The sequence below is a fragment of the Centrocercus urophasianus genome, unplaced genomic scaffold, assembly GCF_019232065.1.
Source record: "Centrocercus urophasianus isolate 14NV4802_14NV808 unplaced genomic scaffold, USGS_Curo_1.0 seq_18, whole genome shotgun sequence".
Classification (NCBI taxonomy): Eukaryota; Metazoa; Chordata; class Aves; order Galliformes; family Phasianidae; genus Centrocercus; species Centrocercus urophasianus.
The window spans coordinates 4,394,462-4,421,043 of NW_024884733.1; the positions used below are offsets into that span (position 1 = coordinate 4,394,462).

At 39.1% G+C, this 26,582-nt stretch overlaps 1 protein-coding gene across 8 annotated transcripts in view; it reads left to right on the forward strand.

The window, feature by feature from the left end:
* The window catches only part of CEP350 (centrosomal protein 350), a 70,811-nt gene that overhangs the window by 27,716 nt on the left and 16,513 nt on the right, over positions 1-26,582 (forward strand). For 7 of the 8 annotated variants that reach the window (XM_042819090.1, XM_042819095.1, XM_042819093.1 and 4 more), the window contains 21 exons: positions 51-214; positions 401-511; positions 774-914; positions 1,714-1,850; positions 2,220-2,336; positions 2,579-2,745; positions 3,258-3,454; positions 3,969-4,153; positions 4,366-4,453; positions 4,823-4,969; positions 6,229-6,386; positions 12,381-12,580; positions 13,959-14,170; positions 15,392-15,536; positions 18,279-18,439; positions 18,914-19,053; positions 19,623-19,705; positions 20,747-22,851; positions 23,828-24,217; positions 24,304-24,450; positions 25,585-25,707. In XM_042819090.1, coding sequence (XP_042675024.1) covers positions 51-214; positions 401-511; positions 774-914; positions 1,714-1,850; positions 2,220-2,336; positions 2,579-2,745; positions 3,258-3,454; positions 3,969-4,153; positions 4,366-4,453; positions 4,823-4,969; positions 6,229-6,386; positions 12,381-12,580; positions 13,959-14,170; positions 15,392-15,536; positions 18,279-18,439; positions 18,914-19,053; positions 19,623-19,705; positions 20,747-22,851; positions 23,828-24,217; positions 24,304-24,450; positions 25,585-25,707 — 5,318 coding nt within the window. The remainder of the gene's footprint in view (positions 1-50; positions 215-400; positions 512-773; positions 915-1,713; positions 1,851-2,219; positions 2,337-2,578; positions 2,746-3,257; positions 3,455-3,968; positions 4,154-4,365; positions 4,454-4,822; positions 4,970-6,228; positions 6,387-12,380; positions 12,581-13,958; positions 14,171-15,391; positions 15,537-18,278; positions 18,440-18,913; positions 19,054-19,622; positions 19,706-20,746; positions 22,852-23,827; positions 24,218-24,303; positions 24,451-25,584; positions 25,708-26,582) is intronic. The other variant, XM_042819094.1, reaches the window with a different exon arrangement.

Sequence of the window (26,582 nt, forward strand, 5' to 3'; positions counted from 1 at the left end):
GTGGGGCACTGAGGTTCAACAGAGTCTGACAATTAAATCCTGTCCTTCAGGATGTATGCGATTCTCCCCTGCTGCTCTTCAGCATCGTTTGTCAGCAGAATTGAACTACCTTACTGCCATTGAAGAGTCTGTGCGACAGCTTTCAGATGTGGAACGAGTACGAGGCATATCACTGGCCCAGCAGGAGAGCGTTTCTTTGGCTCAGATTCTAAAGGTAGCGGGGAAAATATTTCCCTGTTTTAGTATTTCTAATTTGATTAATTTTCTTGTAAGATTAAAAATAAAATAAAATAGGAGGAATCCTGCTTTTGTCTTTCGAAAGTAATTCCAGCAAGTGGCTGAGGCAAATAAGCTCTTGCATTTACCCTCTGAGCTTAAAAGATGTTTTTCTGATCTATAGGCACAACAGCAGCGTCATGAATGGGATGTAACTCTCTTGAAAATGAAGGCTGAACAGGAAGCTTTAAAAAATAAGAGACAACTGGAAGAGGCAAGGCAGAAGGCAGCTCAGGTAATGCTGCTCTCAAAAACTGTGGATTGTGTAAGAGTAAGGTGTTGTAAGTAAATCTGTGCCTATGAATGCTCTTAATCTGAAGCTGTGGTGAAGGGATTTAATATAATTGGGGGAAAAACAAACAAACAAAAATCTTCTGGTGTCAATTTCAAACTATTTTTCCCAGGCTTATAGAAATGCTATGTTATACTATTGACAGTACTATATAGTCATACTTAATACATATAGAAAATTTTGAAGGGCTGATTTTTTTGCACAGGCCCAAGCAGAGACACTGCATCATCTGGTCCAATCACGACAGGGGGCCCCAGAAGTGCTTCAGGAGACCAGGTGCAAGGCTACAGCCAAGCAGGTGGAAACTGCACTTTTCACTACAGATACGGGCCACCAGGTCCGTGAGGTGAGATCCTGAGTGAAATAAAAAGCTGTTTTAATTTCACTATTGCTTCAAATACTGCCTCTAGATTGTGCTCTGCGTACAGTTTCTTCATGTTCCTAACATGCCAAATAACAGAACTTCAAAGGAGCAGTTTTAGCATCACTACTTAGAAGTTGGTTAGCAGTTCTAAATCCCTGATTGTGCTTCTCATGGTCTTCCCATTAATTAACTATGCAAAATTTTGGATGGTGATTGTGAGCATAGCATCTCTAATTTGTAAGCGTTGTAGCCCATTGGATTGAATCTGTATCTATTCCATACAAAAATCACACTAGAAAAGCAGGGGAATTTGTGGGCTGATTTAAACATGGAAGTTTGTACGATGTTGGAATTTAAACCTGTTGCTTCCATTGGAGTGAAAATAATATTTTTACTCTTTGAGTAGGATGCATTTTCTAATGGAAATTCAATGTTCTGGGTTTTTTTCGTGCTTTTAAAAACTAATGTAATAATAGGTCCAAAACGTTCTGTCGCTTGGAGATCATTCTAGTGATCAGATGTTAAGTTGATTAGAATACAACATAGGTGATGTAATGCATGTCTGTGGCTTTACATTAATGATTCTGCTCCCTGCAAGTTAAATAATATATCTGTATGTACAGAGCATCTCTGAAAACCAGAATTGAGATGTGTGTAATACAAACATCTCAAAACAGTCTTATGCATTCATTCAGCATAAATTGCCTGCAAGAAGGACAGTTTTTTCAAAAACATGTTGATAGTTAAAAGCTCATTGTGTTCCTTTGTTGGTTGTACTCAGATGATGGAGCTGGCACGAACCCAGATCTCAGATACTGTCAGTGCTCCAGCTGCTCCAGTCACCACTTTGTTTGACCACCAGCGGCAGCATCACTCAGAGTTCATGAAACAACTGAGAGCCCGACCTGAAACAAACAGGTTTTGTCAAATGTTTCATAACTTGGGAGGGGGGGAATTGTAGGATTTGTTAGTTTTTGCTTCACGTACTTTCAAAGAAAAGTGTAGTATTTCATAGTAAGTGAACATTTAAGAGGAACTTGGATTCCAGCTCTGTGTCCTTTATAGTGTAACTCAAAGGAGAGATGCTGATTTTTTTTGCAGCTTTTTATAAAAGAGTAAGAAAAGACGCTCTGGGTGTTTTGTGGGATTATTTCACTTATCTAGGTTAGAAGTGTTTTCTTTATGAATTTTAGCTATTACTTCTTTTACTAAACTGATAAAATCTTATGGAATCTATATCAGTATTTAAGACAATGTAGATTTAGCTCAAACGCTGTCTCTTTTCAGGAAATGTGAGACCGCTACCATGGCACAAAGTAAAGAGGCAGGTGACTCAAAACAGACTTACTCACTAGCATTTGATAGTTATTCAGAGTCCTCGAGATCAAAGGTTCACGATCGGAGGTAAGAAAAGATTAGGATTGGTTTTTTTTCTGTTTACCTGCTGTAAATAAGAGCTACGTTTTGAAAATGCTTGCAAAGTAATTTAGAGACGTGTTGTTCCATTGTTTTCTTTTGAAAGAGAGAAAGTGGGTATTAAACCTTAACATTGCTGGGATGTTATTCACTGATGTAATGTAAAATGAATATTTGTAAATGTGCAAAGTAGTATCTTAATTTAAAAGGTATATTTTTTGATGAAACAGTAGTACCAGCAGTCGCCAAGAGAGTCCTTCTGTTCCGTCTTCTAAAGAGAATGAGAAAAAACTTCCCCATCGTGAAAAGATGACCAGCAGCATTGAGGAGCAGGCTCATACTGGTGTGGATGATTCCTTGCCTAGTGATAGTATTTTATCACTGCCAGATGAAAAAGGTTAGCTGTACTTGTATGTACTGAACCAGACAGTGGTAAGGGGGGAGGCAGGTGCTGCTTCAAAACTGGTTTCTGAAATAAATGAGGGAATATGTGTGAAGTTTGAGTCCCAGGTGAATTGATAATCTCTTAAGCAAAAGATGGCGTAGTGAGATTGGAATATTTTGAAATTCTGCATGTTACAGTGATGGAGTTTTCTCTACTTTTTGCTGTGGTAACTGTAGCTAGCCAGATGTTTACTGGCTAAATGTGTAGGCTGAACACCACATGTTTTGGTAGACTTAAAATGTATGTATGTCTGTATGCAGAATTCTGTTAGTTTTTTTTTTAAGCTAGATAACAGTACTGCAAGATGTCCTCTAACTCAAGGTCACTTTTCTGAAAGCTAAGACCTTTTCTTGCATTAGAGGAGTCCTCTCCCTGTCTTTTCTTGTCCTTGTGGCTTTACTGAGTTGAGACAGGGTAAAATGACCTGCACGGTACGTACTTGAGCATTAACCCGCTTCCCTCAGATTCTGCTTCCATTGCAACTGAGTATTCCCTGAAATTTGATGAGTCTATGACAGAGGATGAGATTGAAGAGAAATCTTTTCGGTCTTTGCTGCCCTCTGAAAGTCATCGTAGAATTAACTTGGAGAAGAAGCGCGGTAATCGCGATGATTCTGATGAGGAAGTCTCCCCAGAAAAAACTGCTCTGTCATCTATCAAGGTATGTCAAGTGACCACAGTTAAGGTAGATTAACTGTTACTGTTCAATTATGCTCATGAATTTGTTGAGCTTTTCTGTGTTGCTCATGCTTACAAGCTTTGGTTGTTTGAGCATTTGAAAACATCAGAGTTGTATGAACATCCTTTTTGTCACTGTTGTGCAAGCAAGGTGACTTGTTCTGTGGGACAGTCCTTGCTGGCCTCAACCTTTTCTCCTGTGGCTTTAGAGAAGAGTGATGTTTTGAGGTAGATTATAAAAACCCAGTGGATATATTCTTCCTAATAGCTCCTACTCATATCCAGGAGATAAAAGCAGATGCTGCTTCTTATTCTCATGAGGAGACATCCCAAGAGTGTCACGCAGCACAGGGCAGAAAAAGCTGCTCTTGCAGTAGCTCAGAGAGAAAAAACATATTCCCTTCTTACGCTGAACCACATGCATACACACAGTTTGTACTTGAAAAAAAGCTTTGAAATTTTTTAACAAACCATGCTAAATTTGCCTTGCCTTACAGGAGCTAAGCATGCCTTTCTCAGGAGGGCAAGATAGTTTCTCTAAATTTACTATGGAGATGGTAAGGCAGTACATGAAGGAGGAGGAGGTGCGAGCAGCTCATCAGTCCTCGCTACTTCGGCTCCGGGAGAAGGCTCTGAAAGAGAAGACAAAGGCTGAGTTAGCTTGGTTGGAGCACCAGAGGAAGTAAGATGGTGTTGAATATACACTCTTGCTAACTGCTCATTTTCTTATGAAAATCTCCTACTTACGTTGTTTTGGTAATACCCCACTCCTTTGTGATTAAGTATCAGTGGTTGAACAAATCTTCTGATTTCTGTAATCTATGCAGATGTTATTTTGTGGGTTTTTTCTTTCCTTTTTTCCTTATTTAATCATCTCTTGCAATCTGCTTGCAGGCATTTGCGAGACAAGGGAGAGGATGACAAGATGCCCCCTATTCGAAAGAGGCAGCGTGGTCTTCTGCTGAGACTACAGCAGGAAAAGGTAACTGATGCTTTCTAGGAAAATCCTATAGAAACTTCTGTGATGCTTTGGACACTGTAGAAGCTAAGAACTGATGGCTCTGTGCCAGGCTTTTGGATAGAAAAGCAGCATTATTTCTCACCATATAATAATTCATCTTTTGATGGTATATAGCATGTTGTTTTAAAAGGTTCTTCTGTATCAGTAATCTCATGGGTTGAGACCTGAGTGTATTAATTGATTGTCTATTCTCTGGTGCCAAAATTGCAGGCGAAGTACTTCATCACAGTTTTGCTAACTTTAATCTCGTATTGTGGACACTGAGAGTTTCAGAGTGTGTTGGAGAGCTGTCTGTCAAACTTACTTTGCTTAATCTTTTATACCTAAAAGGCAGAAATTAAGCGTCTTCAAGAGGCCAACAAGGCTGCTCGGAAGGAGAGACAGCTAATCCTTAAACAGCAGGCAGAAATAGAACGAATCCGTCAGACTACAATGAAACTGCAGGAAAAATTGAAATCTGCAGGAGAAAACAAGCTTGTAAGTGTCCTGTACAGAAGTTGGAATCTTCAGCTCTTTGTGCTGCTGGTATTTGACTCAACTACTAGCTTAAAAGCTATTGGATTACACCTGTCACTTGGGAAATTTATCTGCTCAAATTGTCTTACCCTGTATATTTCAGCAATTTTATTTGTTTAATTTCTTCAAATCGTTTGAGGAAATGCATGTGGAAAAGTATTAGAAAATGTTTTAACTGGACAGTAGGCAAGAAAGAAAGTGACAGACTCCTTAGCAGGGTCTGTTGTGACAGGACAAGGGGAAATGGGGACTAAAACTAAAAGGGGAGATTTAGATTGGATATAAGGAAGAAGTTTATTATAATAAAAGTGGTGAGGCACTGGCACAGACTGCCCAGAGAGGTGGTGGTGCCCCGTCCCTGCAGAAAGCCAAGATCAGGCTGGACAGGGCTCTGAGCACTAATGGAGCCATGGGTGTCCGTGTTCACTGCAGGGGAGTTAGACTAGATGGCCTTTAAGAGGCCATTCCAACTCAAACAATTCTGTGACTCTGTGGTGATGATTAATTCTCGAGCTTAAGTAATGACTTTGGGAATATCAGCTTTTGGATGTTTGAATATCTTGGACTCTGATTCTATTAATCTGATTCTGTTTATCCGATAAAAGAACTAAAATGTAAGCTCCAAAACCTAAGCTTGCTGGCTTTTGTGTTTCAGTGTTATTAAACAAAGTTTCTCACATCTTCAGTGCTGGAACAGGTTGCCCAGACAGGCTGTGGATGCCCCCTCCCTGGAGGCATTAAAGGAGAGGCTGGATGGGGCTGTGAGCAGCCTGGTCTGGTGGGAGGTGTCCCTGCCTACAGCAGGGCCTTAGAGCTAGTTGATCTTACAGGTTCCTTCCAACCCAAACCGTTCTGTGATTCTGTGATCAAGACAGGTTTGGTAACCAGCTGAATCCTTACAGAATTCTGGAAATGCAAATGTAATAATAATGAGAGGACTTGTTTCCTTAACTGAATTCTTGTAGGATTTTTTGTTCTAGTTACAGTCAAGGGAGAACTGAAATTGTGGTGGGAAAAAGGATACAAAAAATGATGTCTAAGGAGAAGAAGTTGGAGGATAAAGCTAAAATATGTAGGCAGACAGACTTAACCTGAAGTATTATTTGATGTAATCTGAGGATAAGTAAGATGAGTTAACACAGTTTAATAATAAATTCTAAAAAAAGGATAACTTTTCATGCTTTTAATGTTTTGGGTTTTTTTTAAACATATATTTGCAGGAACTTCACAGTGAGGATGACGTCAAGCAGAGCAATGGTTCTAGCCTACTTCTAACTGATGCAGAAACACGCAGCCCTTCTCCAATATCTATTTCCAGCAGTGAGACCAGTAGCATCATGCAGAAACTTAAAAAGATGCGCAGCAGAATGGATGAGAAGTAACTAAGTTTTCTTTTCTATTACAAAGCTTTGCTATTTTAATGAAAACAAATTGGTTCAGACAGTATCTACACTGAAAACGGTTATCAGACAGACTACAGTGATACTGAGATCATATGCAGTGATGTCTTTTCAGAATCAGCCTGAAAAAGAACTAATTATAAGCATTGATAGAGCTATATTAATCTTTGAAGAGAATGTTTCATAGGATATGTTTTTTTCCTTGAGTACAGAAATGCAAGTCAGTAAAAGCATATCAGTTTAAGAGATTGTGATATCTGTACTTGGCAGGAAAATTGATTGATTTGAGCTTAACAGTGTGTCTTGTCAGACTTCTTAGAATGAAATACCTTAAGGCAAATGATCAAAGTGATGCCTGTATCTTGTATTTCTGCTTTTCCCTTTTATATATCTGGTTCATGGAAGGTCAGGGAGCTTGTGTGTGACGGAGAAGACAGTAAGACCTTTTATTTTTCTTACATCATCCACAGGTTGGGAAAAAAAGCTGAAAACAGCTGTTAGTCTTCAGAGGAAATAATCAAGTATATGTGGAGTTGCTGGGTCTGGAAACTAAGACTGAATCTGTTGATTTCACCTGTTGAATTGTTCTGTATCAAATAAGTTGTTTCTCTTCAGTGCAGGAATTACTTTGTTTGCTTTAAGCATTTCAAATATGTTAGCAGTATGTTCTCATTAGTTTGAAGTCCTACGTTCTTATTTGAAACTAACCCATTCAAAATCTGACTTGTGCCAGTTAATCCCACATAACAGTCTCTGCTTAAACATTTTTCCTGAAATTTGAACCAAGGTAGCTCGCTACATTTTTGTTTGTGTGGTGATCTTTGTAATGTCCTTTCTTTGAAACTCATAACAGTTAGAGCAAATATCAAAAAAGCAAGCACTGCCTTTTGTAAAGGTAAGCTGTCTGTGGCTCCTTAGCATCCTGCTTGTGATCGTTTGGGAAGGACATTTCCTGTATCTGCATACATTTGTGTATGCTGAAGATTAAACAGCCCAAAGCATCAGAACAGTGAGAGAGGATTGGTGTAAGTAGTGGGGGAAGGAAGAACAAATCCACATTCTATTTGAATAGTCTCCATGTTCAAGCCTGAATTGGATGCTTTGTTATTCAGACCCTTCTGACAGGAACTAGTGAACTGAAAAGACAAAATCACAAATGATAATCCAAGTTTCTGAAAGACTGTATTTCTAAAACTTAACTCCTAGCATTCCAAGCTGTGTGGAAAACCTCACTTTCATAACAACAAACTTTCCCTAAGTATGTGTTGAGGTTGGTAAATTGCTTAAGAGGGGAATCAGAAATAGGCTCAGAAGAAAGATCTTGGAAACCTGCATGGAGGTGGCCTGCAAACAAAACGAGTTCTTTGTCTTCTTTTTCCCTCAGTTTCAACATACAAAGTTTAGAATGGTAATATTGTGTTACAAAACTGAATCACAGCTTAAGAATTTGGGTATTATGTTAATGCTAATATTAATACATTATGTTAATGTACAAGATTACAAATGTGTTTGTGTTTATGTCTTCCTTTGCCACTTTTTTTCAGGTAGCCTTTTTAGTCAATATTGTTTCTGAAATCTTTGCTTTATTCCTAAGCAACAGTAAGGATTGCATGTTAGTAAATGAATCTCTATAGTACAACAAAGGATAGTAACAGATGCAAAGTATGTTTTATCCTTGAGAATATTTTAATTGCAAGTCCAAAATGTTTGTCATCTGGGGTATATGTTTCAAAAGGGTAGGCATCAGGATTTCAGCTGCAGTAATTACTGTGAGGAGCATCAAGTGGAAGTTGTACTTGTGTGTGATGCAGTGTATGTAGCCATGCATTTTTGATTTTGTAGTTTTGTCTGATTGCTCTACACATTCAAAGTATTTTGTGTAAACATAAATAATTCCCTAGAACTTCAGTCTTCTTGGCTGTATACACAGCTTGCAGGTTTTCCTGATAATGGTAGCTGTGCTTATTGACTGAAAAACAGTGCCAACTTAATACCTAATTTTTACGTCCTTGTTTATAAAATACCTAAGAATAACATTAACATAATATTTACTTAGAGTATATTTAGGGAACTGTCTGCTTGAAAAACGAGTTGTGTGATCCTGCAAATGGGAAGAAACTGAATGAGTAAAATACAAGAGAACTAGAGAAACACTTTATCTGTGAGACAGCTTTAATATTTCTTCTGTTAAAAGGACAATGAAAGAGTTGTTCTGTTTTAATTATAACTCATGAATCTGCATAGCCTGCATGTGAACAGGAGCATGCTCTGTCAAAGAGAATTAACCCTTCTGCCCATGCTTGCCTTGCATATGCAGCTTTAATGATAATTCGTACAGCAGAAGAACTAACTAAATGCTCATTTGCTTTTGCTTTCTTTAGTATGCTTCTTACCCTGCTTTGTAGTTGCTACAGAGCTGTGCAGAGCATGATATTTTGCTATAAATATGATAATATGCTAGGAATTAGCTTAAAACAGTCTTCCATTGGAAAGTAACATTTTAGTCACGGTGTTAAGTTTATGTAGTTTAAAAAAAATACGCAGGCATTATCTTTCTGTAGAAATGAAAGTGAGTATTCTGAGACCAAGTCTGTGCCTTACTGCAAAATCCAAGAGCAGCTGGAAGTTGAATACAGATATATTTCAGACTTTTTTCTGGATTTGCTTGAGTTTCTTTAAATAAATTCATCCTTTTTTAAGTTTCAGACTGGCAAAGCTGTCTATATTACAGAAGCAGCACTCTGTTTAATGCTAGCAATATTCTCTATTAAGGATAGAATAGCAAAAGTTGCAAGAAGCTGAGGTTGAGATGTTAGCAGGTGCATGTGTAAGTTTGTATCAGAGTAATAAAACTTCAAAAAGTTAAAGAAAAACAGAGCAATGTGAAAGTAGCATGCCTTTAACTAACAGAAAATGAAGTGTTATAACTTATGCACAAGTGTATGTTTTCTTATTACCTTCTGCATAACAATGTACAATTTTTCTACCCAAGGTGTTAGGTTAAATGCAATTAATTTTAAAGTTCTTTGCTAGATGCTGTCCTTTTCTCATTCTTTCTGCCTTTTTTTTTTTTTTGCTTAGTTTTAAACTCTTCCTCCTTATTTTGTAGACACTGCTCTCCTGTTCACTACTTCTTCTCTGTCTTTACGTCTCACCACTGGGCCTCTCTCAGTGTCTGTTTTCCCAACCTCCACCCCAAATTCCAGCTGTATATCTACAACCAATTGGTCAGGTAACTGTACCTTTCTCAAGTGATAGACTCTTTGATAGAGCATGCTCTGTTCAGTCCTAAAAAATCAAGAGGTGGTTCTTCACTGAACAGTTTTGACACTTTTTCCACACTGATTCCAGATTAATCTCTTGTTCCCACTGTGTTCTGAGTAGCACACAGACAGTTCACTTTGCTGTCCAGTTGCTACTTCAGAACAGCTGATGAAACTGTCTAGTTTGGCTTTAAAATCTGTGTGTATTAGCTATAAATACAGTTCAAGTATAGGGCAAAGCTTCCAGGTTGTTATTTTTGTTATAGGCAGACCTAATGTGTGACTTTAGCACCAGACAAATAGTTAGACTTTGAAAAGTACGATGATGTAATCTGAGTGCTTCTGCTTCCCCTTTGCTCCTATAGATTTCCTGCCTCGAAGATACCAGATGTGGTTCATGCTTTTCTAATATTTTCCTCCCTGTGAAAGTGCCCCTGCTGTGGAGGATGAACGTGTACCCTTGGTGTTGCAACTGGAACCCTCTAGACTGTAGCAAATGCTAAGGCAGTATGCATGCTACCTTGTGGTGGTTCTGACCTTTTAAACCCCTGGGTTATAAAAGGGTCTGCATCTTTAGCTATGCTCATTTAATCGTCTTCTTCCTAAAGCACGAGTGTTTGAGCCTTCTTTCCCTCTCATTAGTGCTCTTTTTGACCAACTTGTAGTTTTCTTATTACTTGGTCTTTGTATGGTGATTAGTTTCACAATCATTTAGTTAGTTCTGCTCTCCTGCTTGTGGCCTCCTGGGTTAATTCATTTGATATCTGCTGTTGAAGAGTCTTGCACCTTCATCCATTTATTTCAGCCTTTCTCTTGAACTTTACTCCAACTGGATTTGCCTCCCTCAAGACCCAGTCAAACATGAAGATCCAGGCATTCTGATGAGATGAAACAACTAGTGAAAGAAGAGGAAGTTTGCATTGAGATCATTACTGTAGTAATGACCTCCATCACAAGTTCCAAAGATATGACCTACTAGATTAATTGGAACTGATGTGTATCTGAAAGTAAGAGCTGATAAATCTAGTAGTGCCAGTGAAAGACAACATGGACAAACATGGCGCTCTGTCATGTTTGTAGTGCAATTATCACTGGCAATCTGGCTTCTTAATGTTATTAATGTCAGTTTTCTGTAAGACTAGATAATGTTTGATGCCTATCTATAGGAAGCGATTGAAAAAATACAGGAAATCCTGGCATCTGTTAGCTGAAAGGTGACAGGTATTCCAGAGTGATAGAGGTGCTGCTTTTCATCTGCTGTTGCTCTGGCCATAGTAAAGAGGTGTGTGTGCGTCTTACTGGCTTCTGAAACTTTTGTCTTGACATCATCACTTTTCCACATGATCTGAATCTGTCTCAAAGAAGGAATCATCATAATCCTTCTGATGAACTGCCAGCTCACTTTACGTGGGAACAGAGTGAGCAATGCTGAGTGAGCAAACAACCAATGTCATTCATCAGGCAGCACCTGCAGCTTACCCAGTTGGCCATTGCAGTCTCTGTATTTATAAAGGTAGTTTGAAACATGGGAGGTTAAAAAAGCGCAAATGGAATTTGTAGCTTAAGAACAATAATGCTAAGTATTTGGATTGTTTAAAAAATTACAAATTATAGAATACACTTTCAGAGAAAAGTCTCACAGGACTTGGAAGACAGCATTTTTAGGCACCCATTCTGTACTTCTGTATCCATTTGAGCACTCTCTCTAGCTGGCAAAAACCATCTTGTTTTCGAAGAGTGATTCTGTGACATTCAGGATTTCATTGCAGGGGATGGATGGATTGATGTACGCTCTTCTCTAGAGTTGGCATGTTAGAAGAGTATACAGTTGATATTGACCTTCCAGTTGCTATCTTAAAGACTGAATGCTATCTTCTTGATAACTTCAGCATCTAGATAGAAACAAGAGGTGATTCTGTTCAGTAGCTGGCAAAGAAAACTAGTATACGTGCATAAACTTATGCATGCTAGTGACATTTTACATTAATTTCCTCATCTCTGAGGTTTCATGCACAATTTGAGAAATCTTTGTCACAGATCAAAAAGATCTGCAGATTTTCAGCATGAGCTTTCTTTCTTTTCTTCGTTTAAGCTAGTAGCCAGGACTGTTAGTAGGTGGGAGAACAGTCCTGCATCCTTACCCTCTTTATGTTGTTAGCTGATGATTAACATTCCAAGTGATGATACTCAATCCAGAGATGATACTCAGAGGAGGAAGGATAAAGGCTCCAGTAATTCCAGTAAATCTTTCAGGTGGATTATTACACAGGAACACCTCTTATAATGAGTTATTTAGAAAGGACTGTGGGGCAGCTGGGGTCGCAATATTTCTCTGTCACTGGAACTAGCAAAAAGACAGGTTCATTTTTCACAGTCACTGCTTTCTTGAGGGTTCCAGTTTCATACCACAGGTACTTCTCATGTTCTGAAATTAGGAGCTGACCCTGTTCATTTTGCTGAATATATTATTAGCACTTTTAAAGATGTTGAAAATTCTTTGAATGTTAGTAGCAGTTTTACAATATCTTGTAGGCTTTATTTACTGGAAAGAAAAAAAAGAAAAGTGTTCTCTGTATGTCAGAAATCTAGGAGATTGTAGTTAATGTGGCAGTTTCACTAGAAAACAATTTGAATAGCTAAAATTCTGGGAACTGTGGCAATAGAGCGACTGGTTTTTGGGGTCTTTGACTGTCTTCTGCATGTCTCCAGGTTCCTAACTAAACGAGAACAGAAGCTGATGCAGCGTCGACAGAATGCTGAAGAACTGTTGGAGTGGAAACGCCGCCTGGATGCAGAGGAAGCAGAAATACGGCAGATAGAAAAGCAGGCTTTGGCTGCCTGGGACAAAGAGCTGCTTAAAACCAAAGGAGCCAAGAAAGAACTGGGGGATCTGAGAGCTGAGCCCAAAGGTAGTAGAACTTTTGGGAGGAACTTAGGCAAATAACTCAAGCGTAACTGGGCAGAATGATTGCTTAAGTTTGCACTTCTTTTCTGTGATCTTGTGGTGGTTCTTTTCTCAGTTTCTGCAGTCTGTGACATCTTTGGCCCTGTTCTTTTTACCTCTGTTTTAAACCTTGGTCAGACATGAATTCCAGTTTTGCTATGTATTTTCTCATGTGTTTCTACATACAATCTGCCATTTCTGTTTTCTCAAAACAAAAACAGTACGTGATCTTTTGCTGATCTTATCCTGAACTAACCTTTGTTCAGTAAACGTTTGAACTCTGCGACTGTGCTGTAGTATGCTAGGATGTAGTTAGTATAAATAGTGCTACTCTGAGAAAACAGGTTCCCACATTTTAGGGGCTTCAGTCTTATCACTCTGTCTTAAGTGGAATGTACTTTGAGCATGGACCACAGAAAATTGTATTGCAGTGGGAGAAATTAATGAAACTTCAGGGACTGTTCTCAAAATAATATTTTTTCCTCCCACCGTTGAAAGGGGGTGATAGATTCACTGAAGGTCCAAAGGGAATTTAGAATGATGTCCTATCACACTTGTCACCGAAAAGCCTCGTGGATCTTAGGCATGTGGAAAGCACTTTAAAGATGTTGTGTGTGCAAGCCACGACGTTCCAGCAAGAGAAAATTCAGCATGCTGAACACAGAGATGCGGATGAGAAAATACATTTACTTTCTGTTAATTGTGTCTACCAGTGAGCACTGGAGCACGGCCCTGCTTCGGAAGAAGTTCCTCTCCCTAGCCTTTGCTCAAATATTAAATAGTTCTTCATGGCTGCTTCCATAATGCTGTGACTCCTGCGGAATTTAGTAAACAGGAATATTGAAAACCCAACTTATTATTTTACTTGTTGCCATTTGAGAGACTCATGATGAAATCATAACATTAAAATGTTCTCTGCAACGGCTGTAAAGGAAGCAATCAATTCTAAATTCAAGATCTGACTTGTAGATTATGTGCTCCACCATGACTTCTTCAGACTAATAGTGACTCTTGCTGTTGCATGGCTAACTGGAAGGACAGGTTTCCCTAATAATCTTTCTGGAGTATGTTGTCTGGAAAATGTTATAATTTGAGGAGTTTTTTTGGTTTTGACATTTGGCAGTCACTAAGACTAAGTAGTCTTAAATAATAGTTCTCTGGAAAACATTCCTTTTTCATACTAGGTATTTCAAAGTCAGTTTCTAGATAAGTGACTAATGCATACCCATTTGACTTACACTGATAGCAGTTACTACTTTATATGCAGACAGTGATTACTCTGAAGGCATCTAAGCCAGTGAAGATTCTTATGTTGTTTCTTTTTTCTCATTATTCAATCTCAGAAACAGCCAGTGAAGAAGAGTCTCCAGTGCCTTCTTGCTCTTGTGTGAACAGTGAAAGCTCGGTCCCAGAAGAGCTTGGCAGTCCAGCTGCAGAATCCGTCCCATCAGAGACGATGGGCCACGGACAGCCAGAAAGCCCAGATCGGAGTGCAGTTAATGAAGACATTATTTATTCTGAAGACTTCAAGTCTTCTACCTCACCTGACAAACTTGTGAGTGAGCTTTTTATGCTACATAAATTCTTAAATTTCTAAAAGGGGAAGACAAGTAATAGTCTTTCCAATTGTTGAAACAGAGGTTAAACTGTGGTATGTAATACCACTGTATGTTATTAGAGTAAACATTGTGATCAGTTACGTTCTTCAAAGTCTTGATGAAAAATTGCTTGAGCACAGTTTCAGTGTTTTTAAATCCGTAGGTAGTCTTGCAAAACGTTCTGCGTGTCACGTAGGTATGCAGTATTAAGTGGCGGAACGCTGACCCAGTTAAACAATGTGTATTAGCTGTAGGCGAGCTTGTCACCATTGTATGAATTCTTTGAGGCTGAGGAAACTATGCCATGTTCTTCTGCCTTGCTTTATTTGCATATTTCCCAAAGTAGAGCTATAGGATGAGGAAACATAGCTGTAATCTGGTACACAGTCCCTTGAGTTTCAAATTATAACTGCTTTCTAGTTCATACAGCCTTATTGTTCTGTTTCAGTAGTTACTCCTGCTTGGTTGACAGTTTTGGTAAATTTTGTCCTGACAACTTTGCTTTGCACTGAATCAGAGAGACAAAAAATGCACTTTGTGGAAAGTCAGAAGAACTGCTCGTGTAGACTTCCATTACAGACACTTTCTTCTTGTAAAGTTTCCTGAGAATGTATTACAGTAAAATGTCAGATATGCACTAGAGGTTATGATTGAGATGTGTGAAAAGTTTGTAGCATGATACTGAAGCAGTAAGCGGAGTTCTGGAAGAATAATTGCTCTTAGAATTTTTTGTGTGCCTACAGAGAAACAGGGCTCCTCTTGAGTGATTTAGAATGGCATCTCTCACCTCTTGTATGAAATTGTCCTTTTGGATTTGCAGGTATATTTAGTAGGTGTTCCCTTGAGTGTTACCTGTGAGTACAGATGTATTGAACACCTCTGAGTCACAGCCATGTCTGTTTACCTAAGTAGCAAGAAGGTAGTCTGAGCACGTTTATTGAAGTCCAGCCTCAAAGTAAGCAGTCCATTGTTGCTACTGCTGGTATTTTTGCTTTATTATTATTTTGACAAGCTAAGATAAAAGTTGTCTTAAGACAGCTGGATAGGTAGCTTTGCTTATGAGGTGTTCTGTGGTCATGCCAGTCTCTCCTTGTAACTAGCTCCTGATGGCAGTGATCTGCTACTTTGAGATTGAGCTTTACAAGCAGTTACTCATTTGTCCTTTTCTTCTCACACAGACTCCTCCCAAAAGCAGCATATCTGTATCAAGGCAAGATTCCAGCAAAGGCAGCCATAGATCTGGGGGACAGCTCCGTTCTCCTGTGAAGTCTCATCAGATATCTCACAATTGGTCTGATGAGTCTTTATCTGTGACACAGTCAGGTAAGTATTTGCTTGGATTTAAATTGCTGTTTCAAAGCTAGTCATTTTAATAAGTAAATTTGCAAAGCAGACCTAGATATGGGAAGGCAAGCAAATTCCTGCAAAATACTGGGTTTTGAAGTTCTGTGGGAGTATTTTCCCATGATGTAATTTGATCAATTCAGCATAAGAACACCTTTGCACAGATTCCTGCAAACAGTTGAAGAAGAGTCAATAGTTAATATGTCTAGAACTTAAAAGTACCAAGGTTGGCTGTGTGTTTAATAAACTACACTTCTCTGTTCCACTTGTTTTAAGAAAGCAGAATATGGTTCAGCAGTATATAAACATGATTGTCTTCCTTCTGAACACAGCATGGTTTCGGAAGACACACAGCCCTGTTTATCATGGCAGTGCAAGTGAGCCCACTGGACCTGCACTGACATGTGCATGGTGGTTGGACATTTCATGGCATATCCAGAATGACTTTTTTTGTGGAGGAGTTTGAATTGTGTGCAGTAAAATGTGTCCTAAAGTTGTGTTTTGAGCTACAGGCATAAGATCTACGCCATAGACTCCTATAAAAAGTATTCTAACCCAATGTCCAAGTGGGCTACCAGTAAATATGTGGAGAGAGTACATACAAAATGAACTGGCACAGAGCCGTCCTTTCCCTGATGTGCTCTTGCGGTCTGTTAGTCATACAGACTTCATGAGCAGCCACAATCTGTGAGGTCACCATCATAAGCTCCATTGATCTGTGAAGGTAGTTCTGATCGTTTCTCTGCTTTTAGTCTCTGAGTGATCTTGTACTCCACAGTGCAGTTGTTACAGCATCCCAAATGCACTTCCTATTAGCAAATGAGGTAGCATTTTCCTGCATATTTTTGTTTTCTTTTAATTCCTTGAGTGAATGGTAAGTTTTCAGTGGAAGAAAAATAAGGTGGTTCTTTCTGTTGTATGTCCTGGCTGTTGTTTGGCTGGCAGATAGCTTCACTTGCATACATAAATCTCTGGTCTTCGTAGTGCTTAGTGTGGCAAGCTTAATAATCCTTTCTACTGTTTTTAGATTAATATGTATGCAAGTGCAGTAGTAATAATTTTAAAGCAGATATTCTGCTGGATGTAGAAATGAATACATACTCACTTAGATACTGAGTAATTTTTGTTTGCATTCTGGAGCACAGTTTGCAACCCAGTGAAGCATTCAGCAAATTGATAAACCTATGATCAAGTTCTGACTGACGAACCATAGAAGGAAGCCATTATGAACAGTAGAACAGGCAACAGTGGTCATGGTCATGAAAATGAAGTCTTTGATTTCAAGTGCCAGAGACAGATGGAAAAAGGGGGAATTCCATCAAGGTGGTGCTGGTTTCATAATCATTCAATTGAAAAGAGGCAAATCTTCCAAGCTGCTGAGTAGTAGTGATGTCATTGCTATGTCCTGATGCATGCAAAGACAAGTTCGTCAAAGATGAAAGCATGCACCAGTTTTTTCTTTAATGAGTTGATCAATAAAAGCTATAATTACATAATGGTCACTTAGCATTCAGGAGGAGTTAAGTACAGTGGCATCATAAAGTACTTATGATTAGCAAGTGAGATTCCATTCTTTTCATGCCTTTTTTTTTTTATTATTATTCTGTAAATGCTACTAACAGCTGTTAGTGGAAAAAGAGTATAGTAGTGTGTATTTGCTGGATGTTGATGAAGTCCTTCTTTATTGTTGTCCTGTGAAATGGAGTTGATTAGCAAAATGTGCTGACTAGCTAGTATGGATAACTTATTCCTAGAGCCTTCAGTAGAGCAGTTGGGAGTTCATGAGCATCCAAGCCTCTTGTCTAGAAAGCAGCATAGGTAATATCAAACGTTGGAAAAGCAGACCAGCCTAAAGCCTTCTGTTTGGAACTGCTGCTCTAGGTAGAAGTTGAGAGAGGGCATGGTAGAATGTGTTTATTCTGCAGTGAATTCTGCAGTGAATCTGATCAACTGCAAAGTGTTCCATGGGAACAGAGGCAGAAAATCATCAATGGGATTGAAGACCAGACTGCAGGGGATGGAGAGGAAAATGATTAAGAAATGTTAGGTAGAACATAACTGTAGTCAGTAATGGCATCTTAGAAAAGTCTGTGAAGTTGAACTTGGAGCGAGGATGTGGCTCATAGCTTTGTGTAAGCTGAGTAGTCCACTGTGTGCCTAAGCTCACTTCTAGTCACTTCACTCCGAATAATATGTCACTCTGAGGCCTGACAACAGTGAAATCTGTGTTGTTCGAGTTGGCTTTCCTTCCAGCTGTCAACCACTCAGCTTTCCACTTCACAGGTATACTAACAAAGTGTATCTTGTAGCTTGAAATTTTGCATAGCAATTTTAAACATGCATTTCAGATATGTTTTTGGTATGCATCATTGGGTTATATTTTTAATGTGTCAGCAAATTTTAATGTCTGCAATAAGCTGTTAATGAGATAGCCATGAATGTGGGAGACAAACATGTGAACCAGTTCGCTAGCAAGTTATTACACATATCAGAACATCTTTCTTGTCTAAAATAAGATGCAGTGCTTTTTCTTTCTGTGTTGTACAGCAGTGTTGTGAATCTAAGATTCCACTTGGAGCCCTACTACGTTGAAATCAACATAATTTCTTTGCTGTTTCACTTGGGTTATCTTTTATATTTACTCTATGACTATTGATTGTTTTACATGGGACTGTTTTTTAATAGGCAAGCTATTTAAAGGCTAAAACTGAACTTTTTCAGAAACAACTTCTGATCAAAGTGATATTGAAGGACGGATCAGAGCCCTGAAGGATGAACTACGGAAAAGGAAGTCTGTGGTTTACCAGCTGAAAAAGGAACAGAAAAAGAGGCAAAAGGAAAGACTGAAAGCACAGGAGGCCAGTCTGATCAAACAACTGGAGGTTAGGAATAGTAGAAGAAAGGCAAAATGAAAGCCAATACTGTTAGCTGTGAATAAATCATTATTATATGGATATTGTTAGCTAACTGTTGTGTGAACAGCTGTGAAAGACACGTTACTGCAATGGAGACAAGGCTGAGCTTTGGCTGATTAACAGTTTTCAGTAATGAACCATTGTCTTTGAAGCAAGACCGTGCACTTTGAAATGTGTGTCTGTAAGGAGTTCTAGACAGTATTCAGGAGGGAACACATTAGTATCTCAGCTTGGGTTGCTCGTGAGTGTTGCTCGTGTAATTTGACTTTGAAAGTGGGTTTCACAGCTATGGAGCTTTAGGAAGTTAAGTAGATTGCTTTACAGACAAACTGTGTGTCCTTAAGCATTTGAGACTGAGAATTATTTATTTCATAAGTTTTGTTTACAGAATTGTCGTTATGGTTTAGTTCTTTAACAGCCATAACTGTTTCTCTTGCTCAGTCATATGATGAGTTTATCAAGAAGACTGAAGCAGAGCTGAGCCAAGATCTGGAGGCATCACCCACAGCCAAACCTCAGATTAAAACTCCATCCTCTGCTGCTGCTGAAAAACCTAAGATCAAGGCACCACCACTCCATAGGTAAATGGGATTTCTTCTTTCTGAGATTATTCTGAAACCAATAGAGTGCTGCTAAAGCAGAAATCATCTGTGCAAGGAAAGCACTTCCACAGTGCTCTTCCTCAAACACTGGATTATGGCAGTGTACTGCCGACACATGTACTGATCACATCAGACCTAAAGCAGTTAAGATGCACTGTCCCTGTAATCATATCTCATTTCTGTCCTGCCCAGCCTCTCAGGTCCTAGTTCCAAGTTCTTTCTGAGTAACAATTTTTCATGGAGTGAGAATTTGCAAAGTGGTTGTTTGAATTACTTAGCTAAACCATTCGTCTTTGCAGCTTAATCTTGGTTTGGATCTTATGTTTTAAAAGGCAGATGATTCCATTGACTTCACTTCCTACAATATTTTAAGTGTTTCATTTTCTCCAGCAGATGGTGCAATTTTAGCTCATTTTTTTCTTAAATTAAAAAAAAAAAAAGAGTTTAGTTTCAGTAGCGTGGTATTGGATGCTTGTATTTCTATTTTTATTTGTTAAAAACAACAACCAAAAAACCTCAGTTCACTCAGTTTAATTTTTCAAATTTAGGCCAGAGACAGCTAAAAACTGGAAATCACTGACTGAATCAGAGAGATCAAGAGCATCTTTGGAATCCATTGCAGAGCACGGAGGTACGTAATGGAAAAATCAGTACTGCAGTAAAGATCTCAAAGCATGACTATTTTAAACTGCTTTAATATTTTACTTCTTGATTCAGGAAGGGGCGCTAAGGGAACATGCAAGCTTCATAAAACCGTAATGATGAAGCAGCATTTTCCACGTTTTGCTTTTAGAAGTATTTTGAGAGTAGAGTTTCTTTAATTGTGGCTTCCCCGTTGCTCCCCTGCTCACCTGTTCTGAAACCCCATAGTATTTGAGTTCTGTATTTTAAAGGAATCATCTCATTTAAAAAAGAAAAAGAAGTTGATGGGAGATGGTGTCCTTTTCAAAAACTAAAACCACTCTGTTGTACATCATATATTGCTACACTGGTTGTGCACTATAAATAGCTACATTTTTTTTGTTGCTTTGTTATTTGTATTTACTAGGCTTCTGCTTTTGCTGTTTCCTGAATGCTCAGTATTTAGTTTATTCTTGTTGAGGTTCTTGTAAAACTGTAATTATGTGACAGCCTTTTTCCTTTTGCTTAGTTCCCTGTTCCTCTGTCACTTGAGGGAAATAAGGAAATAAAAACGACGGCTTGAGAAGTAGTTGTTTAAGAACAGGTTTCTTTGAGATACTTTTCAGTGTTTTGCTGCCTGTCATTAGATAATTGCTGTACGCAATTCAAATCTTCATTGTTTTTATAGAATTGTAGAATGGTCTGGGTTGGAAGGAACCTTTAAAAAATCATCTAGTTCCAATATCCCTGCCATGGGCAGGAATGTTTTCTATTGGATCACATTGCACAGCCCTCATTGTGGGCTCTGTATCGTATGGTGTTATGCCAATACAAAGAGCAGCATTAGGAAAACAAAGTGGGAGAACCTTGGAACTGGATGAATGTTGCCCATATTCATAGGCCAGGTAGAAATACCTGTTTCCAAAACATCATTTTGTATTTTTTAGGGTGGAAATCTTGATGTTTAAATTCGTTGCCTATGGTTGTGGTCTTCACTAAGATAATGTGGGCTGTATCGCATGTTGTGATTCATTTTCTGTTTTCCTTCAAGATGTTGTATCATCAAAAACTGAGAGATCTGTGTCTTTGCACACTAAGAAGGAGGCTGTGACAGATGTTCACGCAGAAGAACCTTCTGGAACATCTTTGTCAGTTTCAATGCCACCAAGTAGTTCCAGAGCAGGATTTGGTGATTCCCTAGAGAAGGTGTCCTCAGCATCTCCTCTCAAAGACATAAAAGATACAAGCAAGATATCCCATGAGTCAGTAAGCACTGTGGAAAGTGTATCCAAGGAGGAGGCTGTCCTCAGTCACAAATCTGAGATATCGGAGAACTTGGAATACATAAAATCAGAGGAAAATGAGATTGAAGATTCTCATGTTAAGTCTCTGGAACATTCAGATGTCTTGTTAACATTAGATAAAAAACAGGAGAGATCACTGGACATCCTTCCAGAGAAAATCCTCCATTCCAAAAACGAACCTTCTCTAAAGGAACCTTTTTGTTTGACTGTGGAAAGCCTTCATGGTGGGAAAGAAATCTTAGAAGAGAGACTGGCAGACAAAGATGCTGCAACTGTCCCAAGCGTAGAAGAATCTTCTCACAAACTGAGCATATCAGCAGAAGAAAAAGATAATCTGCTTTCAAAACATTTGTGTATTCAAAAGGAGTCATCATACATTGAAGACTTTGAAGGATCCTCTTCCAGGAAACAGCCATCAATTGAAGAAGCACTTGCTGTGGAAGAATACGAAGATGATTTTGAAGCCTCTCTTTCATCTCAGGGGGGTCAAGGGGACTCTCAGTCACTGCAAGAGCAGTCCCTGCTCGCGCAAACCAGCAGAAGCAGATCCACCAGCAGAAGCAGATCCACCAGCCTTGGCAGCGATGATGAAATCAGTGAATGCCTCAGTGACAGATCTCTCTCTCTCTCTGGCAGCGTGCATTCAGAGAGGTTATTAGAACTTAAGTCCCCGACAGAACTTACAAAAAATACTGAATGCAGAGATGCGGAGAAAGATCAAGCTGCTGTTCAGTCACCACCATGGCCCTCTGTTTCAGTGACAGAAGAAACTGATAGTTTGCCAAACTTCAGCATAGGTGATAGGGTACTTATAAGTAAAGTCCAACCTGGAACATTGCGATTCAGAGGTGTGACTGAGTTTGCCAAAGGGATTCGGGCTGGTGTGGAGTTGGATAAGCCTGAAGGGAATAATGGTGGAACTTACGATGGTATTAAATATCTTGATTGCAAAGAAAAACATGGTATTTTTGCTCTTCCCCAAAAAATGTCTCACATTACAGAAAGTATTGATAGCCATTTAGATGCACATGAGTACGAAGACTCATCCTTTGATGACAGACTGGAGAAGAAAGGTAAAAATGAGCAGAAAGACAAAGGAATTTCCAAAACTAGCAAGGAAGATGAAAGCCAAAGTAGAGATGCAACAGAGACCTCTTCTCAAGGTAAAGCTGCTGCAGACACAGCTGTTTCAGAAACATCAGCTGGAAAAAACATTGATGAGGTCTCATTTTCCAAAGCAAATGGCATAAGGATTTCTGTAGCAGCCAAATCCTTTGCCCAAGAGCAGTCTGTGGTGGCTTATCTGAAGCATGCTGTAACAGAGGAAAGCAGCCTTACTCCTCCCATTTTTGATGTCACAGATAAGTTTTCCAGCGTTCAGTTGGATGACATCTCAGATTTCTTTTCTGAAAAGTTGGAGAGACAGAAAACACTAGGGGAAGAATGTTGTGAGAAGTTAAATGATCTCTCTCCTGGAGTTGTGGAGAAGCCTGCAACTCCGCTTCTGGATTTGCTGACAAAAGAAAAGAATCAATTAGAAGCTCAGCTTAAAATACCATTTGAAGAGGAAGAAAAATCCAAAAACCAACTGGAAAAGGTCAGTTTGCTCACAGACAGTCTGCTTAAAGATTTTGTGAAAGATACAGTCGACCAGTTACAGCAAATAAAGAAGATCAGGAATGAGAAAATCCAGCTCAGCAACCAGGAGCTCTGTGATGCAAAGGTGCACTGCAGTACCCCACTCCAGGAGGTAGAAGAGCAGATTTCTGATGGACTGGACAATTTTTTTCTAAGTTCGGACTTGGAAGATGACAGAGAAGAACTTTCTTCCCCAGACATGTGCCCCAGACCAGTAAGTAACAGACATCTTGCTCTGATTTTAAGAGCTGGTGATTCCTTTGATTATAGAATCTGAAGAATGGCAGTGTGGCAGCAGTTTGTTTTCTCACAATTTGTGTTCACTGATGTGATGATTGTTTGTATGTCTGTGTAATGCATGTTTTGGTGTTTCAAGGTTCACAACTCACTTTAGTATCCTCACAGGCTTGAAGGCAGATTTTGGCACATGAAAGTGAAAAACACTTCATTTAAATTGCATTCTGCTTATGTGTTTCATTTTCAAGTTGTTACCCTTGGTCTTAATTCTAAAGAAGTCAACATACTGTAGATTGTAAACTTACTTTTCTCTATTCTTGGTATGAAGTAATCATCCTGTAAAAGAATCGGTTCTTTTATAGATCATTAAATTGTCAGACTGCTCTATCTGCAGAACTAATATATCACGAGCAGTGGAAGTTCAAGCTTCCTCGGAACAACCATTAATGAAACAGATTTAGGACTTGGCCTCTGCTGGAGATCCTAGTAAACCTGTCTCAATATATTATCACAGAAAGCTTCGGCTCATTTCACCATTGTGAGCACTGCTCAGTCACTAGAACAGCCATCACCTGCTAAAAGCTTTTAGGCTGTTAATGTAGATCTGAGAGCGCTGGTAAGCGAAGTAAAAAGTTGTATGTCACATTATCACTTTTTAAACTACTCAGCCTTTCATAAACAGATGAACATGAAGACAGACCGTGGGCCAGGAACACACTTGTAAGTAAGCTCTTTGGTAGCCTTCTGAAGGCATTCATCAGGAATGATAGAGGACCCGTGCATTTTAGTTGAAGCATCTGGATCTTCCCTGTGGGTTGTTTGTTGTTGCTGGGAGAATTTAAGAGTAGTTGTGTACGTATAACCTATCAGTAAAGCGTTTGAAAATCCAAGCTGAATATCTGATAGACAAGAATGTGATGCTGCTTTTAAATTTACTCTCCTGCAATTTACAGGAGAGCCCGGTGTTTGGTGCCAGTGGTCAGGAAGAGCTTGCCAAGAGGCTGGCGGAGCTGGAGCTCAATCGCGAGTTCCTGAGTGTGCTGGGAGATGAACAAGACTGGTTTGATGAAGACTATGGCCTGAGTTCCCGTAAGGTCCAGCAGAAGCAAGCCGAGGAACCGGCGGTGCTGCCCAAGGTGAAACCAGAGAAAATTCCACCAAAGCCATGCGAGGAGCTTTTGGCAGTTCCTCATACTGCGGTTGAGGTGGAAAGTTTGGTGCATGCAGCAGCTGAAGAACTCTGGAAACTGAAAGAGCTGGGTCACGATCTTCAAAGTTTCAGCTTTCACACTGACTTTAGCACTACCATCAAAGACTCGATAAACAAGCAGGTCTATAAAAAGGTACGGTCTTCAGGTGTTTCGCTTTTGTCCTTTGAATTGTTACTGTGAAGCATGGAAGCCTTAATTCTTATTTCTTCTCTGTTAAGGTGGTATTTGATTTAACAAAAGAGATCTTTGGGGAAATCTTTGCTGAGGATCCTAATCTTAATCAACCTATTTGGATGAAACCGTATCGGAATGCGTCTGCTTACTTTCGCCGAGTGAAGGATCCAAATGATTTGGATGAGATCAAGGTAGGAAGAAATCCTTGTCATACAGGGGAGATGAGGTGGAAAATAGTGTATTGACAATTGCCTGATAGTAAAAAAAAAAAAGTCATAAGGAGTATGGACCATAGAAGATGTATTGAGAAGATAAATTAGATTACAGACCTGTAAGAGTTTGTCAGAATGGTCTGTTTCACTCAAAAGATTTGCCTCCCAGTCTTCTTGGCTGATACTAGCTGCTTTTAAACCACAGCCCTCAACTGATAGGATGTCCTTGGTCTTACAAAGCTGGTATGCTCACAGATTGCTGCTTTAGCAGATTTCAGTGGAACGCTGTATTTTGGGGATAATGGCATGGATCCAACTGTAGGGTTGGGCCAAATGGGATGAGCTGGATTACTACTCTTTTCCTTTACTGAGATGTACCTGTGCCATCCTCATTGAGGACCGTGGGGAGTTGTCCAAGTTAATCCAAAATACAACTGGTGAGAGCGTTGCGGTGTTTGGTAAGCCTCAGGAGGTCTCCTGTTGCTGGTAGGAGTGCTCAGCAAAAGGACAGAACCTCAAAAAGGCAGAGCCAGACTAGGACAAAATTGAATTTGTAGGGCAGCTTGTTAGGAAGATGCTCATCAGGACATAAATGAATACTATACTGTTTCTTCTGATTTTATTTATTTTTTTTTTTTTTTACTGTATTTTGATTGTTTGTCTGCAGACAAAGCATGTTAACTCTCTATAGAAATTCAAAGTAGTATCTAGATCAACTTCTTAGTTGAGAATACTTTCAAAAAGCGTATCTCAGAGGAGAGAAGGGGCACAGGACAGGGACACCAAACTCCCACTCTACTTTTCTTCAATATCTTCTTGCTAAATGAATGGTCATAATCTCCTGTTTACTGTACAGTTTAATTGAAAGTTCTTCTCAAGACTGCTGTCTCAGAAGTGGGTGTCTTTTTTTTTTTCCCCACTGCTGAATTTAATAACTGTTGCCTATGTAAGTCTGCCTCAAAGACTTTGCTGTAAATTTCTTGATCCATCGTATGTCTTTTGACTAAACAGAAGCTTGCTGTGCTTTCTATCTTGACTTAGGGTAAGTACTTTGAGCTAAGAAATGACAACTACACACAAATGTTATTAAATCTCATCTTTTCTGTTCTGTAGAACTTCATTGCAGCTGAAGTACTGAAGCTTTTTAGTCTAAACAAAGAGCCTAATAACAAAACAGACTGGCAGAAGATGATTAAATTTGGGCGGAAGAAACGAGACAGAGTGGATCATATATTGGTGAGTGGATAAAAAAAAGCAGTCGTGTCCGATACGGTCCCTCAGACTGAAGTATGACATGATCATATTTTTCAGATTTGATCATACTATTTATGGAATGCAGAGTATGCAAGAGATCTTGATAGGTGTTTAATTTTAGAGAGCACAGTGTTGTCAAAACAAAGTAAACCAGAAATCAAGTCTGTTACCAATGAAGCGAGGAGGCTTGAATGAATTCAGTTCAGGTTTACTGGATTTGGCTGGAGGATAGATTTGCACACTGACAGAGGTTTAAGGTGTGAATTTGCATTGGAATAGTTGACTGAAAGGAGAGCAAACTTTTTCTTTGGGAAGGAGATATGGTTTTTTTTGTGTTGGTTTTTTTTCCAGTTTTAAATGTTCTTATTTTGAAGTAACGTTGTTTTTATTGGAGGCAGAGATACTGAGATCATAATAGACATGATTGCTAACCAGAATGAGCAGAAAGGCAGCAAAAATCTTTAGGTTAGAAGAAAGATTTCCGTGAGATGGTGTGGGACATGATGCTTCCTTCATACAGGACAACCAACCTGCCAGGTGGTACCCAAAGCTAAGCAATTCCTCAAAGCTAAGCAATGAACATGAGTTCTGCTCCTGTACCACTTGACATAACTGATGAATGCATCTGCAACTGGGTAGAGACTTAGAAACAAAGTGTTAAAACTGTGTAAGATGGAGCATATCTGGTGTGTACTAGTTTTGGAAGGTTACTTGTTGGCTTGTATTGCAGGATGATTAACATCTTTATTGGCTGTAATGATGGTGAAGGTTCTACTTGGGAATATGAGTTGTCATTAACATCATGCTTCACTTAATTATACCTGAAATTGATTCCACACACGTGCACACATAAGTAA